The following is a 15,756-nucleotide window of genomic DNA, read 5'->3' on the forward strand; positions in this document are numbered from 1 at the left end:
TGCAGTTGAAGGTGTTTGCAGGCGGGACAAGGGTTGGACATTACCTCACTCTGAATGCTTTCTGGGGGGAGAAACGAGCGAGTAATTAGCTGATTAGAGGCCCGTCAGAGCAGCTCTGCGTCCAGCCAATCCCAGCTCACAGCGCCATGCAGGGGTAGAGAGGGACGGCTGATGGAGTGAGACACATGCCTCTTTGTGAAGTTAGTGGTAAACACCAGGACAGACGTACAGTAAGTAGCCTGTATGTTGCAGAGTGACATATGCAGGTACAGTTCAAGGAAATAGATGGAGGAATGCGCATGCAAACGTCAGTCAGTTAGTCCGTCAAAAAGTTTTTTTTTTAAGTCGATAACATATAAATTGAGCATGTATTAATGTTCACTTTTGCATAGCATATCTTGTGGTGTTCCGTCCAGCCTGAACGTTCATGAAAAGAAAAGGAGAACACATGAGTTTGTGAGTGGAAGAGGCTCCGCTGTCCGCGCGCTGACGCACGGCACAGGTGCGCACCCGCCAAAGCTTGACACGTTTGTTCGTTTTTTTGAGTGAAGCCGTCATGGAAAAATCCAAAAACTTCAGAATTGACGCCCTGCTGGCCGATGAGACCAACCGCGTGAGCCGAGACCTCTCCCCAGGTCTGAGCAGCGACAGCCCCGCAGGCAGCCCGGTCTCCTGCCGCCGCGCGGACACCCCGTCTCCACGGTCCGCACAATTTCAAGGATTAATCCACAAACCGGGTGTTCTAAATCTCCCTCATCCAGGACTTGCTTCAATTTCTGGCATGTATCACGCACCCATGTACCCGTTATCCGCGTTGGGTGCTCAGCACCCCGCGTTCGCATACACCGGCTTCACACAACTAACACATACCTACCCGGATCACCTGAAGGCGGCTGCTATGGCGGGATCTCTGCCCCTGGAGCACTGGTTCCGCGCAGGGATCATGATGCCACGACTGCCAGATTACACCAGTAAGTATATATTGACCTATACGTGAGTGATTCCGATGTTTTCTTTTGATACTTCAGGCCTATGCTGACAATATGAAATAAAGTTTTATATTTAAAAAAGCAAGGATATATGATCAAATTCGATTATTGTATATAATATCCGGACTCAAAAGCCAAATAAACTGAGAGATAAAAAAGTTTTTGTTATTTAACTTCTTCAAACACAAACTCACATGTGTGTCACTCTGAATCGTTTTCCGTTATCGGGTTTTACAGCTTTTAATCAGATGGTTTGACCTCTGAAGAGCCGCTCAGGTGTTGTAAACTCATTGAACACAAACACTGTCAAATGAAACCGAGTTGATTTTTGACTAAACTATATTTGGATTATTCATAATATTAGGCTAATATATGCAATTATTACAGATGACAGGCTTAATTATTTTTTAGCATACGTTATAGCTCGTTTTTGCTTGTTTATTTGTTTGTTTGTTGTCTTATTTCCTTTATAAAAAAAAATACTCAATTCGGTATTCAAATTATAGCACTTAAGTCTGCTACGGATAATTTGTCCTTTTATGCATCAGGATTTTGGACAAAAAAATGTCGATGCTGTCTAAGATGAGACACAGAAACAGGCAGTTTAAACTTTTGTTTTTTTATTATTCAAAGGGAAAACTCTCTTTGTCCTTATTCATTTCACAGGTAGAATAATTTTACTTTGCATTTTATTTTTGTTATCCAAGTCAGGCTTTGTACGCTATTTTATTCAATATTGAGCTATGGTTTTCATATATTTTGTGGTAATAATAGCCACATCGTCCTGAACAGTATACTGGCCTCTGTTGACTGTGTATGTGTCATATTTGAATTTTGGCCCATTTATTTCTTTATAAACGCCAACATGATGAAAACTGTCTTTGTGTGACGAAGAAACTATAAACAAACACCTAAAACGTTCTGTAGTTCATCAATAAAATCCCAAAAGCCTTCATTGAATTTTCATTAAGTTAATGGCATGCCTGTGTTTTTATGGCCTCTGCGCCCGCTTCTGCCGTGTCCCCCCGTCAACAATAAACTGGAGTAAAGCTATTATAGTTAATGATGGCGAGAGAGTGCGGGCATATGTGTGCCTGTTCCTAAGTCACAGCATTATATTGAACTTCCATGTCCTTGGTATTAAATAAATAAGACTGGCAGTTAATGGCAACATATTTAATTTAAGACTTGAATCTTCTATAAAGGGCAGATATTTCAAAATACATTTTAGTTGAATTATCAAAACAGAAATATTCAGACATTGTGTGTTGAACCTAAAAATAGCCCATGAATCTCTGATATCAATTAAGTTATCATAAAATCAATAACAAATTGAAACTATTCATTGAATCTGTCCACTCAGGTGAAGCCAAAAACTGATAGCTTTGCTCTTCCTCCTGCAGCGGGCCCTCAGTCTGGTCTGTTGGGGAAGTGCCGGAGGCCTCGCACCGCCTTCACCAGTCAGCAGCTGCTGGAGCTGGAGAACCAGTTCAAGCTCAACAAATACCTTTCCAGACCCAAACGCTTTGAAGTGGCCACCTCACTCATGCTGACTGAAACACAGGTACAGGAAGAGATGCCAGTCCACTTCACCAGCCATCAGATTCATTTCATGGTTAAGAAGAATAATTCTCAGAAACAAGAATGAGGGGAGGACTCATCCCATTGAATACTCCTTAAAGTTTACTGAACTTAAGACAAAACATTCTTGTTCAGCTCTCATCCAGTCTCAAAACAGACTTTAACAGACTTAAGAAAGAGCTGCCATGTTATTCGAATGACTCCTGTGCGTAACAGGCTTTTGATTAATTTAGTTGTTTTATTTATAAGCCTAAGTGATTGAGAGATCTCTTTTTCAGCAGTGCCCTGGTCGCGATATGAAGCAAAATCAGAAAAATAACACAAAATAGGCCACAAAATCGGAGTTCAACAGATATTTGATTATAAAATGTCAAATAACATTTCCAATACAATCGTATGAAACGTTTGCATCCTAAAAAAACAAACCATCAGCTGTCTGAAAGCATAAAAAAGAGTAAAGTTAAACAAACCCATAGCTGTGTGTAATGTGTCACTGTGAACTGTTGAATTAATATACTTTCATTCTTGAAACAGTTATTAATTGTTCAACAAATTGTGACTGACATGCTAAAATGTCCCGTTATGTAATTCAACAAAGAGGAGTTTATTTGAAATTACGGGCAAATATGACATGCAGAGATGCAGATTGTACAACACATTAGGACACATTACTGGATGTGTTTCATTATTATTGTGGTGATATTGTAATGTCTGAACTGAGTTAATTTCTCCAAGAACTGAACGAAGACTTTAATGCATTAGGCTTTCGATGTAAGATTTAAATTGTGTTTTTTGTTTCTATTTTTATTTAAATATTCTTTCATAATTCTGGTAGGATTGATGAATTATATGATTAGAGTATATTTGATCAACAACATTGATATATTACATGTAGTTTAAAGGTAAGGTGTAGAAGAGCAAATTAAAGAGTTGTGTTTGTGTATATATTCTTATTTATTTATGAAATGATTTTTGAGTTAGAAGTTCTGCAGAAGAAAATTTGTAATTTGCTCTTCAATAAAAATTTTTATTTTGGACCATCTTGTGAACACATTTTCTTTGCTCTGTCATCTCTCGGCAGGTCAAGATCTGGTTCCAAAATCGGAGGATGAAGTGGAAACGCAGCCGAAAGGCGAAGGAGCAGGCCTCCGCCTCGGCCCAGTCTGAGGCAAAGCAACGCAGTGGAGGAAAAACAGCCACAGACAAATCAAATGAGAGCCGACAAGCTGCGAATCCAGACGACAGGGGGATAGATCTTGATCTGGAGGATGGAGAAGAGGGGGAAGAGGAGGAGGACGAGGAGGAGGACGAGGAGGAGGAGGAATTTGAGGAGGACGCCCAGCATGCTTTTCCTGTTGGGATGCCGCGAGCCACAGACTTCTTGCAGCGCAGCACCGATGTTGACTACAATCCCCACAGCCCTTTCTCTGATGAGGAGCTGGAGGGGGTGCAAGTAGGAGGAGGTGACAGGAAGATCGGGGCAGGACTGTGAGCAGACACTCAGGAAACACCAGTTTGGTTTCCAGAGAATTACAGACACATTACACTGGGACATGTCTGTGTTTGTGGTCACTGCAGTTTCCAGACAAAAGCCACAAATATACTTTATAAAACCATCTGTGAATAAAATCTTCTCTATACTGTATACATTTCGTAGCATGCCAAGAAAAGAAAAAAAGGTTCTCATTTCCTCCCAAAATGTTGCTGTTTTCATGCCAATCACCTTCTGGTCACCTTGTGTTTGCTCCATCCACTGGCAGCTGGAGCTCCACCCAGTGAACACACATGACTGAAGGATGCGTACAGTGTATGCGTACAGGATGCACAGAAGCCTATAGGTGCAGCCTCCACTGCATCATGAAGTCAAACGAATTAAAAAAACTTAGACATGCTGTGTGATGTTGGGACTGAAGAAACAACACAAGCTCAAGAACATCTGCTGCTCCAGATGTTTTGGGGGAAAACACTGCAGAACATCTTCATTTACGTTTGTGCATTTAATGTGTAAATATTGGTGGGGTTGTTTTGTTCACGGTGATGTTCATGAATTTGTGCGTGTCACTTACGTGTAAATTAACTTAATTTATTTAAATGATTGCAAAGATGAATCGCACATGTATTTATCTGAAACGTGTTTGTGGTGTAACTGTGAAATACAAAAAAATAGAGCAAAATATAAAAAAAAAGAACTGAAAAAAGTCTGCATTGTTGATCCATGTTCCAGATTAGCGTATCATTAATGCTAACATGCTTATGTTTAGCAAGTATAATGTTCACCATCTTAGGTTGGCATCTTAATTAGCACTACACACAAAGTGCAGTTGAGGCTGGAATCTCAAGTTCTGCAGGTATTTGGTGATAAACCAAATACATTTTTGTCCGATGGAGCTAAATGACAAGTCAGAGGACCACCAGAGTCATTGGGATTCATCCTCTGGGGACCATAAATGTCTAAACAACATTTCATGGCAATCCATCCAATAGATGTGGAGGTATTTCAATCTGGACCAAAGTGGACCGACAGACAGACATAAAAAGTCCTATTAAGACAAAACTTGTGACTCGATCAAAAGAAAGGAATACCACAAAGGTTATATCCGACATAACAGAAGAAAAACTTTTCGTTCACAGCCACCGCGCTGCCTCTGGTACAGCAAAGCAAAGCGAAAGCAATTCTCAGTTACTTCAAATTTATTACAAAAGCTCTCAGATATTAATTACTCTGTGGGGTTTACTGATGGCCAAATAATTAAGTTAATGAAGAGGAAGTAAAGCCATCAAAAGCCTGATGGTGATGTCACACAGGCCCATTTTAATTTCCAAGTGCAACAGCATGATGAGTGTGTGTAACTGCAACTGCGACGGGGCGTTTTAATGGCCACCCATGTAAGGGTTGTGATTAAAGAGCAGATTGGAGAACATGCAGTATGGTGTCATTTGGCCCCTTCTCAGACCACATGTCACATGTTTATATAGTGATTAAATGCATTCTTAACTGGCTGGACACACGCTCACACCCCTCTGTAATGATTGGAAGTGCATTTAAACACTGATGGGACTTTTAGTGGAGACTAGCGCATGTGTTCTGCTCAAAAACAACAAGAAAGTGTTAAGAGTCTCAATGTTATCATGTAGAGACTTTATTCGATGGCTTCCACTTAAACGATTAAAAGTATCACTTTTCACAGGTTTCCTGTCAATGCAGCTATCAGATGAAGGTTTCTCGATTGGGTCCTTAGACATTGATTTCAGCTGAATGGTCACAAAATGAAGAGAAAAACGTCGATGCACTTTTTAAAAACTGTATTGTATAAAAAGGAATCTGAGATACTTTTATTGGTCAGTGGTTTAGTAGTTTGATGGCTCTGTTATCTGAAGATTTGGGCAAATACGATGATGTGCTATCATTTGAGTATAAAATGCTTTTAACTTTGAATGCAAGATCACCTGCTTACATTAAAGACTATATGTGTATCACTAACATTTCATTTGTATTTGTGTTTCTGTCTTCTTTTCCCACGCAATCAATATTATGCAGTCCATGAGTGGTAACATATTTTGTTGTTGAATTTGGAGGATCATGTTCTGTTTTAACTATATCGCCACTGCAAAATGTGTTTAGTTTATTGAATATTTTATATTGATATCTGTTACCAAACACAGTGCCACCACAGTATCTATTTTTTTATAAGGTCACAAATTTTGATGGCTGGGAATTTGGCCAACATTTGTGACAAATGAGGATCGTCTATTTAAAAATGATGACCAAATATTGCCATTTTATTAACATGTTATTGCTCTCTACGCTACAGTTTGTGCACATATCACACACGTGCTATCACATTTTAGAATCTGTTATATGAATATATGAGTTCACAATTTTGCTTAACTCCTCTTACAATTTGTGACCCATGTTTGAATAATATAGAGACAAGCAAGCTAACAAAATAAAGCATGAGATTATTTTTTCGTTTGGTTTTTTTAAGTGAAGAAACCTCAGAGCTATACAGAAGGATGGGAAAATGTAGATTACACAATTAGAAATGCTCTGGGATAACCATAATAATCCAAACCTTTAGTAATTTAAGTGACAGTACACTTTTAATTAACCAACCTGGTTAAGGCCGGAAGCAGCAGCATCAAATGCTCTGTTCAATTCACCACATTAACACTTCCAGTTAACTCAAAGGACTTTAAAGGAGTTTTCATTGAACTTTTTTCAGCCTTGATTTAATGGGGCTGAATAGAATACATAACAAGCTTGCAGGCTGAACCTCAATCAAACTGCAGCTTTTAATTTGGCTGATGAAAAATCATGCGAATCAATAGGAGCTCATTTAGTTGTGTGACTTGTCAGCTGCATGACAAATAGCATTTGGCCTGTTTTTATGACACAGGCCCCTCAGAACAAAAAATCACAGCTAATTGATAAAGCAGCGCAGCAATATATGGAGGTCATTGATTCCGTTTCTCTTCTAATTTAATCTGAATACACCAGTCATGTTGATTAAAGATTCCCTGCGTAAATTGCGTTACTGCTGATAATGCTGTCAGTTTTCTCGACAGCCAGCCCGGACTAAAGTGCTGACGGCCTCACCGCCTCTTTCTTTTTTTTAACCAATAATGCATAGTGGAGCCTGTGTCTTTCTATAAAAACGTTTCGCCGTCTATTGCATCACTCAGCTCGCCCCTGAGATGTCACCTCGGCCCCTCCAACAGAGCGGTTACCAGAAACTCGCATTTTCATAGTTGAACAAATAAATCGGCCTCTTTTTGTGCTTTGTTGGATTGTAAATCACGGTGCCCTTAAACATATTTACACCCCGTAGTTTAATCAATCAGCAAAATGTCGGACTCATTACGTAAATATGAACAGATTGTGCGATCTTTTAACGCAATCACACGTATTGGTGCAGGTTTTCCCCGGGCCCTGTCCTGTCACTTAACTAATGGGCGAGTAAAGGAGTGAGTGACGGAGCCCAATAAATCCACATCTGTCCGATTTAAAACGCTGTTCCAAAGCAGGAAAAAGACACCGTTTTTTGCCAATAAAGTTAATTGAAAAGGCGTGGCGTGTATTCATAAGCGTATTCAGAAACGTCTGTTACAGGTGTTTTACCAATTATTGTGGACAAAGTGATGATGTTCGTGGCCTTTCTTGGTGTCAATGTAACCTTCAGATCTGCTGTTGAGCAAAAACATCTTACCACGGAAACATTACAACTGTAGTCTCTGTTATTCAAATCAATCTTAAATAAAGAATGAACAAAGTCTTTTGACTTTTAAAAAAAAAAGGTTTTTAATTTAATTTGAGGGTTTTTCATAAACAAGTGCACCAAAGATAAAAGAATACAATATCCACAAAACCTCTCAAAAGCCTCAGCTGCAAGTTGTTTATCATATGCAACGATTACAGAAGCAGGCGTTGGCAATTCAAATCTCAAGTCTCAGCCCTCCAATAATGCTCCTTAAATGTGTATGAAACCAAAATGAGATCTAAACAAAACTAGTGCAGGTTAAAACAAGAGACAACATATAACATGAATAGAAAAAGACCTTTAAAAAAGATAGTAGACCTGTATCAAAAATGGTACCGACACAGCTCTGCACAAACATCTCAGACTATATTGTCATTAACGTTTACCATGTGCGGGTGTGGATAAATAATTAATATAAAATATAGAATTGTTGTCTCGCAGTATGAACATGGTCCATGTCTGCCCTCTTGTGGCAAAATAAAAGAAGACACTTCGTCTGATTTGACTCAAATCTTTAACAGAGATCAAATATATAAGCGAAAGACCGACATATGATCGTGCAGGTAATACTTCAGTCAAGGTGACACAATCTGGTCTACTGTTTCCTAAAAGCTCTGTGGTTTCTGTAGCTTTTTGGTTTTCATGAAGCTTCCTAAAATATATAGTAAATGATCAAAAACACAATTTGTTTGTTGATGGAGAAAAAAAAATACAGCTTCTGCAAAAGTTATAGCTTGCCACCATTGCAGTTTTAGATGTGACATATGTAAAATTAGTATTTTAGTCTTATTAAAAGATAATTGAGATATCTTAAAATTAGATTATAACTGGTTTGGGTTAGACCTACATCGATTATGTCAATGTAAACGTGTTAACTCTTCATTTAAACACATTCAACCTCAGCATATAAAGATATAGGCCTATATTTAATTCGAGTCTCATTTTAACTCAATTGTTCATTCTTACAGGTCAGAATGTAATTAGAGATAAGCCATAAATACATTGCAGATACCTTTATGTATTATTATTAGTACTATTATTGTTGTTTTTGAATTACTTCCTGAATATTGGTCTTTTTGGCGGATGAAAATGCGCATTCCCTGCGCCGTGTGGCTCTTTTTGGGTGCGCTTGTGTGTCAGAGGGGCGGGCCGACCTCAGCAGGGCGGGACTACATAGTTTTGAAGCACATGATGAAGCATTGAAATACTAGTGAATTTGCCTCATCCTCCACAGTCTTACTTAACGCGAGTTAAGGCAGAAGATAAACTCTCTTTACAGCCACACAGACTCGACACCGTCAGCATGGCCTCCTCAGAGCTCGGTGAGAGTTCCCCCTCAGGTTCACTCGCTGCGGTCAATATAAAGTTTTGTTCTGCGACATCAGCATGCTAGCTCGCTGGCTAACATTAGCCAACGTGGTCGCCTTTACCTCGTTCAAACACATCTCGACTTCTCTTTTGTGAATGCAACAGTGCATGACGATGTTTGTTAAGCGTCTTTGTCTGTCCTTGCAGCACTTTTGAGCGTGTCAGACAAAACTGGACTGGTGGACTTTGCCAAGGGGCTGGTGGATGTCGGACTGTCTCTGGTCGCCTCGGGTGGCACAGCCAAAGCCCTGCGTGATGCTGGGCTGGCTGTCAGGTGGGTGCTGAAGTAGTCTTTGAAATGCAACTTCAATCCAGTGTTTGTTCACTAAATCGTAGCAGCTTCCCATGGGGGGGGGTGTCCTGTCTGACCTGTCGGTGTCTCTGCTGTGTGTCAGGGATGTGTCTGAGCTGACTGGACATCCAGAGATGCTGGGGGGCAGAGTGAAGACCCTGCACCCCGCTGTCCATGGAGGTATCCTGGCCAGGAAAACCCCCACTGACACCGCAGATATGGAGAAGCTGGGCTACAGCCTCGTCAGGTGAGAGAAGCACGGCAAAGACACACAGAAATTCACATTCATTCATATAACTGTCATCATTGTGAAGACATGGTGGATATTTATTTACAGTCGAGGGGCAAAAGGGTTGAATAATTCCTTCAAAGAGCGTGCGTGACCTGTGGCAGATCACAAGCTGCTGTGGTTGGAGGACGGACTGGTGCTGTCCCGTTAGAAAGCACGTGTAATTGATTAGCTGCTGCTCCGGCTACAAGCTTGTCCTGTGACTCTCATTTATCAGCACAAGAAGAAGAACGGGGTGATTGGGTCAGGTTTTGTCATTGGAAAATGTAACGAAACCCACAACATCTGATTGACGCATTGGAAATCTATGTTTCTTTGTCTTCCGAAGTTAATGGAGTGTTTCAGCATGTGATAAAAGATGGAGGTTGAGTGGGTCGTCTGATTTAGGGTGTGAGGAGAAGCTCACACGGAGAGCAAGGTTTGTAGTCCAGGAGATCCTCGAGCACAATGTTACTGTGATACAAGAAACATAGACAACGATGTTGAAAATGTTGCTTAAAGGCCCGACAAGCAGGCCCACAGTCTGTTGTTGTGCTGCAGATTGTGGCTGGTTTTGCTGAAATGATTTGTTGATTAATCAACAGTTGTGATAGTTGATTAATCATTTTAGTCATTTATAAAAGAGAGAAAATGCCGACATTCACAGGTTTCAACTTCTTAAATGTGAGGATGTGCTTCTGTGTTCTTATAAAATTGTAAATGTAATATCTTTTGGGTTTTGAACAAAAGAAGCATTAGACGATGTGTGCTTTGGGAAATGTTGAGGGCCTAATTATTATTATTATTATTTTAGATATAGAACAATATATAATCACAAATGGATTAATGCAAGTAAATGTTGCCCATAACCTGAGTGGATTGAATAAATAGAAGTTAAAGTCGCCCCGAATGGAAGTCTTGTTGTTCATGATATGTATGTAATATAAGTACGTGTGTTGATCTTAATCGTCGTTCTGTGTTTGCTCTTTGTCAGAGTGGTCGTGTGCAACCTCTACCCGTTTGTGAAGACCGTCTCCAACCCGAGTGTTGCGGTGGAAGATGCTGTGGAGCAGATCGATATCGGTGAGATGCGTGCACGTAGTAAACTATCCAAAGATGGATGCGTCGCATTGCATTAAGAAAAACTATCTATTATTCCCGTGTTTCTCTTTCTTCTCAGGTGGCGTAACTCTGGTGAGAGCAGCGGCCAAGAATCACGCTCGGGTCACCGTACTGTGTGATCCTGCTGACTATTCGGTGGTTGCCAAGGAGATGGAGAGTTCAGGAGACAAAGACACAACCCTGGAAACCCGAAAGACTCTGGCCCTCAAAGTACCGTCTTTCTTTCATGTGTATCTTGCGTGTGTGCATGAACTGAATTGGTAGACTAGCATATTCAGGGTGACCGTTCTGACTGATAACTTTTGCTTGTTTTCTGTGACGGTAGATTTGAGTATCTGTGAGTTTTGGACTCTATTCTGACTAAACAAGCTGTTTGAATATTTCATCTTTGGCTTTGGGAAATCCTGATGGGCTTATAATCTTGATGCAACACGAGAGGAGGACCGGGACACACCTGATGTCCTTTGTCATGATCCTGAGCTGAACATTTTGAAAGTGGCTTTTCAAAGTGGGAAGGACTTAAGTTGTGTGTTTCTATCGGCCGTCCTCTATCTTCTATTCACATTTTCCTCAAATATCCGGTAACCCCGCCCCGCCACTGTCTGGACTTGTTCCAGTCTAATCTCTATTGTGGGACAGACTGTTTAGGAATAAGAGGTGAATCTTACCTTGTAGCTTATTTAGGGTATGAGCAGGTCTTGATAATTGCATGATAGTAACTCGTTTAGATTCTTACAAAACATGAGGAAATACCAAGAGGGTTCTGAGGCAAAAGTCGGTTAATATAATAAATGTTTATCATATCACTCAGTTGAGAGAATTCTCCTCTTTAGGTCACCGTATTGAGTTTCTCTCTGTATTAATTCATGTTGATGGTGTTTGCTTAGAGGTGAGGGCCAGTGCGAGACAAAGTCCAGAGGACGCTTTCTATCACAAGTGTTGGAATGTGTGTTTAGGTTACAGAGTTTAACCTCATGACTTGTGGTCTGACTGAGTTAAATAGATCAGTTTAAGCTCAGACATTGTGTTTCTTTGGGGTGAAGTCTAAATAATGCAGAAATGGTTGTCATGAAATACTCATTACCCGTTTTTAAATTACTGTAAATGCGTTTGAGGTTTATTACTCTGGCTTTGGTACACATTAGAAGATGATGTAATCGTGGGTTTTTGTGTCATCAGTGTATTTGATGTGCTTTGCTCTTCAGGCCTTCACACACACAGCGCAGTACGACGAGGCCATCTCTGACTACTTTCGTGGACAGTACAGCCGTGGTGTTTCCCAGCTGCCTCTGCGCTACGGCATGAACCCTCACCAAGCACCCGCCCAACTCTACACGCTGCGCCCAGCCCTGCCGCTCAAAGGTAAGCCCGGCGTCAACAGGGATGAGAAGATCAATGCTGCTATTCGACATTATATTTTTGTTTATTTTGTACGGAAACTGAAGTGTAAAGAAGACAATTCGCCGTTTTACAGAAGGTTACGCCGGGCAACTACTTCAGATAAATTCAGCAGATTATCATTCTCAAAACAACGACTTGTCGTTCATGCGCTTGTTTAATTTAAACAAACGATATATAACATGTGCTGCTAGGTGGATTTTGTTCTCTCTACAGTGCCAGGCTAGCTGTTTTCCCATCACCAGTTTTTAAAAGGCATATTTAACCGACAAATATTAGAGTGGTATTGATCTTCTCATCCAACCTTTTTGCCAGAAACCAAATAAGTGTAGATGACAAATAAAAGGGCAGGGATTTTGACTGTCAATATCCCTGCCCCCCTAAAATGAACATGTCGGAGAAGAGTTGATCCAAGAAACATGACCGTAGTAGAGGCAGATGGGGAGAAAACTATGCATTTATTCTGAAACGTCATTACTTTTGCCCCCTCTCAGTGGTCAACGGTTCCCCCGGCTTCATCAACCTGTGTGACGCTCTGAACGCCTGGCAGCTGGTCCGAGAGCTAAAGAGCGCCCTCGGCATGGCCGCTGCCGCCTCCTTCAAGCACGTCAGCCCTGCTGGTAAGACGACAGGAGGCACGCGGACACACGCTTTGATGTAGAATTTAGTGCCTTGAATGTGAAAATGACTGTTTTCACGTTTCCTCTGAAGGAGCTGCAGTAGGAGTTCCTCTGACGGAGGAGGAAGCCAAAGTGTGCATGGTGCATGACATGCTGAAGGAACTCACCCCGCTGGCCACGGCCTACGCCAGGGCGAGAGGTTCAGACCGAATGTCTTCTTTTGGAGACTTCATTGCTGTGTCCGATGTGTGTGACGTTCCCACTGCCAAGATTATATCAAGAGAGGTAAAACTGTGTTTCATTGAATAAAAACAAATGAAAATGATTTTTTTAGTTGGAGCAATACTTAGCTGAACCATGATTCCATTCGCTTGCTCTCAGGTGTCCGATGGTATCATTGCTCCTGGGTATGATGAGGAGGCGCTCAAGATCCTCTCCAAAAAGAAGAATGGCAACTACTGTGTGCTTCAGGTGAGATTTATTTTTTTTATCATCATTTTTGTATTGGTACATAAGGATTGTTACAATTGGAGCTTATTTTCTTTCTCCAAGATGGACGCAGACTACGAGCCCGATGAGGCTGAGGTGAGAGTGTTGTTCGGTCTCCATCTCAAACAAAAGAGGAATGGAGCTCTGATCAACACGGAATTCTTCAGCAACGTGGTTTCCGAAGGCTCGGTGAGTCACTGTCGTGCGTTTACCTTCTCATCCTGCTTTGCCATTTTAAATAATTATTTAATTGTTGACGTCGCTCTATCTAAATGAAGAGTGCTCGCCCTTTTTGACCGTTTCTATGTCCCCCAGCTCTCGGAGGAAGCTGTGCGTGACCTCGCTGTGGCCACCATTGCTGTCAAGTACACTCAGTCCAACTCTGTCTGCTACGCTAAAGATGGACAGGTAAGAACAGGCAGATGTGAGGAGAGGGAGAGAGAGAGGAATCTGCATGAGCTACACATCTTTCTCTTGCGTCTGTTTTACAGGTTGTTGGTATTGGCGCCGGTCAACAGTCTCGTATCCACTGCATGCGGCTGGCGGGTGACAAAGCGGATAACTGGTGGCTGAGACACCACCCTAGTGTCCTGAGCATGAAGTTCTGCAGCGGTGTGAAGCGAGCGGAGATGGCCAACGCAATCGACCAGTACGTCAGCGGCACCATTGGAGAGGTGAGGGGGTAACCATGGACAACAGGCACATTTCAGATACAGCAGCAGTTAAGTTTAGTTGTAAAAAAAAAAATAACCTGCAATGATACTTTTGTCACTGTCATTTTGGAAGAAAAGGCCATTCAGTATATTTGCATTTTAGATACACCTCTGTATTTTGCATTTCTGCCATTACTGGTACGTTTTAGATATGCATAGACGCATACAGGACACGTATGCACTCATCGCACCAGGCATCTAACAATGCAAAGAACAAGAGAGAAGTTGCTATCCTGTGGATCATAGGGTTATAAATATGTGACTGTAGTGGTGCATTAGATTTCACCTGATTATTTGTGAGCAATACTTTCTTTAAAATTCCTGTTTGCCACCAACAAACACAATTGTTTATTAATTCATTTTAACTATGCACAAACAATTTCAAAAAATTTAATCAAGTTTTTCTATTTTTATAAGCAGCCTCCAAAGTCATGAAATTACATCAATGAAATTACATTTTTCTGAGTCCAGAAAAATATTTTTCTAAGCACATAAGTTGTTTGTAGAGGATTTGACACGCACGTACTGATATATTTTGAGCAAACAAATATCTATAACTACTGCTACAAAGCCACAGAGCAGGCTTAGCACTAGTGCGGCTAGTAGCTGATCATCTTTGTTCAATAAATAAGCCGATTCTGACTTTTTATTCAGTGAATAGTCAAGTAGTCTAATGCTATTCATGTTGGTGGCTGCTCATTCTTATCGGGTTAGCTAGCGCACCAAACAAAGCTACTATTGCGACATTAGATTTCACTTTATTTCCTTACTTTGCTGGATCCGTTTAAATTGTTCCCACAGTGGCCGTCACGTACACACGGCCCACAAGTCTGCTGGTGATGTCTGATGTTCAATGTCATGTCGGAGATGTTGAGAATAAATGAAATGTCCTGTGTTTTGTGTTGACAGGGCCCAGACTTTGCAGTTTGGAAGTCAAAGTATGAAGAGGTGCCTGAGCCCCTGTCAGAGACTGAAAAGAAGAACTGGATCAGCTCCCTGCAGGCCGTGGCTGTCAGCTCTGACGCCTTCTTCCCCTTCAGAGATAACATAGATCGGGCCAAGATGGTAAATATAATGCACCTTTTCCCGAAAGCCTTGGCTCACACTGTATGCTATAAAATCTCCTCTTTTGGAAACTATTGACTCTTTCCGAACGTCTTTACTAACGTTTGTTCCTTCTTTCTGTCTGTAGAGTGGTGTTAAGTACATCGCAGCTCCAGCTGGCTCTGCTGCTGACAAGGTTGTGATTGATGCCTGTAATGAGCACGGCATCACTCTGGTGCACACCAACCTGCGGCTCTTCCACCACTGAGCACCTCAACACTTTGGGATCATTAGTCATTGCTGGTACTCTAAACGTTCCTACACTCATCATGCTAAAGTGTAGAGGTCCCACTGTTTCGTAACGAATCAACAGCATTCCTTACTTGAGATCCTAACATCAAAGAGATGCATTAACTGTTATTGTTCAATCTAGGTCAGTCATTTTTCAGTGTGAAATAAACTGCAATTGACAGATCATGGTTTTGTCTTATGTCCGTCTGTACGTCGAATTTTTGTGAATGCAATATCTCGTGAAATAACTGGAGGGAATTTCATCACATTTTGCACAAACGTCCACTTGGACTCGGAGGAACTGATTAGAATTTGGTGGGCAA

The 15,756-nt window shown here is 41.2% G+C and overlaps 2 protein-coding genes across 3 annotated transcripts; both read left to right on the forward strand.

The window, feature by feature from the left end:
- The first annotated feature begins 553 nt into the window (after positions 1 to 553).
- Positions 554 to 4,388, forward strand: mnx2b (motor neuron and pancreas homeobox 2b). 2 transcript variants are annotated; one of them, XM_076078016.1, is made up of 3 exons: positions 554 to 971; positions 2,393 to 2,553; positions 3,652 to 4,388. In XM_076078016.1, the coding sequence occupies exons 1-3, from the start codon at positions 557 to 559 to the stop codon at positions 4,060 to 4,062; spliced, it is 987 nt and encodes a 328-aa protein (XP_075934131.1). In that variant the 5' UTR covers positions 554 to 556; the 3' UTR covers positions 4,063 to 4,388. The 2 variants fall into 2 exon arrangements, with proteins under 2 accessions (XP_075934131.1, XP_075934130.1); XM_076078015.1 differs by having other exon boundaries at positions 557 to 975; positions 2,373 to 2,553.
- Positions 4,389 to 8,996: 4,608 nt separating this feature from the next.
- Positions 8,997 to 15,617, forward strand: atic (5-aminoimidazole-4-carboxamide ribonucleotide formyltransferase/IMP cyclohydrolase). Its single transcript, XM_076077760.1, has 14 exons — positions 8,997 to 9,150; positions 9,344 to 9,470; positions 9,592 to 9,735; positions 10,751 to 10,839; positions 10,937 to 11,088; positions 12,084 to 12,240; positions 12,771 to 12,896; positions 12,988 to 13,181; positions 13,278 to 13,367; positions 13,449 to 13,574; positions 13,701 to 13,793; positions 13,877 to 14,059; positions 15,008 to 15,163; positions 15,291 to 15,617. Exons 1-14 carry the CDS (start codon positions 9,132 to 9,134, stop codon positions 15,408 to 15,410), a joined length of 1,776 nt encoding a protein of 591 aa, XP_075933875.1. The 5' UTR covers positions 8,997 to 9,131; the 3' UTR covers positions 15,411 to 15,617.
- The last annotated feature ends 139 nt before the right edge of the window (positions 15,618 to 15,756 follow it).

Source organism: Anarhichas minor, unplaced genomic scaffold (assembly GCF_050575085.1).
Source record: "Anarhichas minor isolate MPS153535 unplaced genomic scaffold, ASM5057508v1 ptg000062l, whole genome shotgun sequence".
NCBI classification, from domain to species: domain Eukaryota; kingdom Metazoa; phylum Chordata; class Actinopteri; order Perciformes; family Anarhichadidae; genus Anarhichas; species Anarhichas minor.

What these genes read in the sequence shown, in the direction of transcription:
- mnx2b (XM_076078015.1), top strand. Translation starts at nt 557, where the DNA reads ATGGAAAAATCCAAAAACTTCAGAATTGACGCCCTGCTGGCCGATGAG. An exon ending in CTGCCAGATTACACCAGTAA is followed by an intron (nt 976 to 2,372) that starts GTATATATTGAC and finishes AAAAACTGATAG; the next exon opens with CTTTGCTCTTCCTCCTGCAG. An exon ending in TCATGCTGACTGAAACACAG is followed by an intron (nt 2,554 to 3,651) that starts GTACAGGAAGAG and finishes ATCTCTCGGCAG; the next exon opens with GTCAAGATCTGGTTCCAAAA.
- atic (XM_076077760.1), top strand. An exon ending in TGTGGAGCAGATCGATATCG is followed by an intron (nt 10,840 to 10,936) that starts GTGAGATGCGTG and finishes CTTTCTTCTCAG; the next exon opens with GTGGCGTAACTCTGGTGAGA. An exon ending in TCAGCGGCACCATTGGAGAG is followed by an intron (nt 14,060 to 15,007) that starts GTGAGGGGGTAA and finishes TTGTGTTGACAG; the next exon opens with GGCCCAGACTTTGCAGTTTG.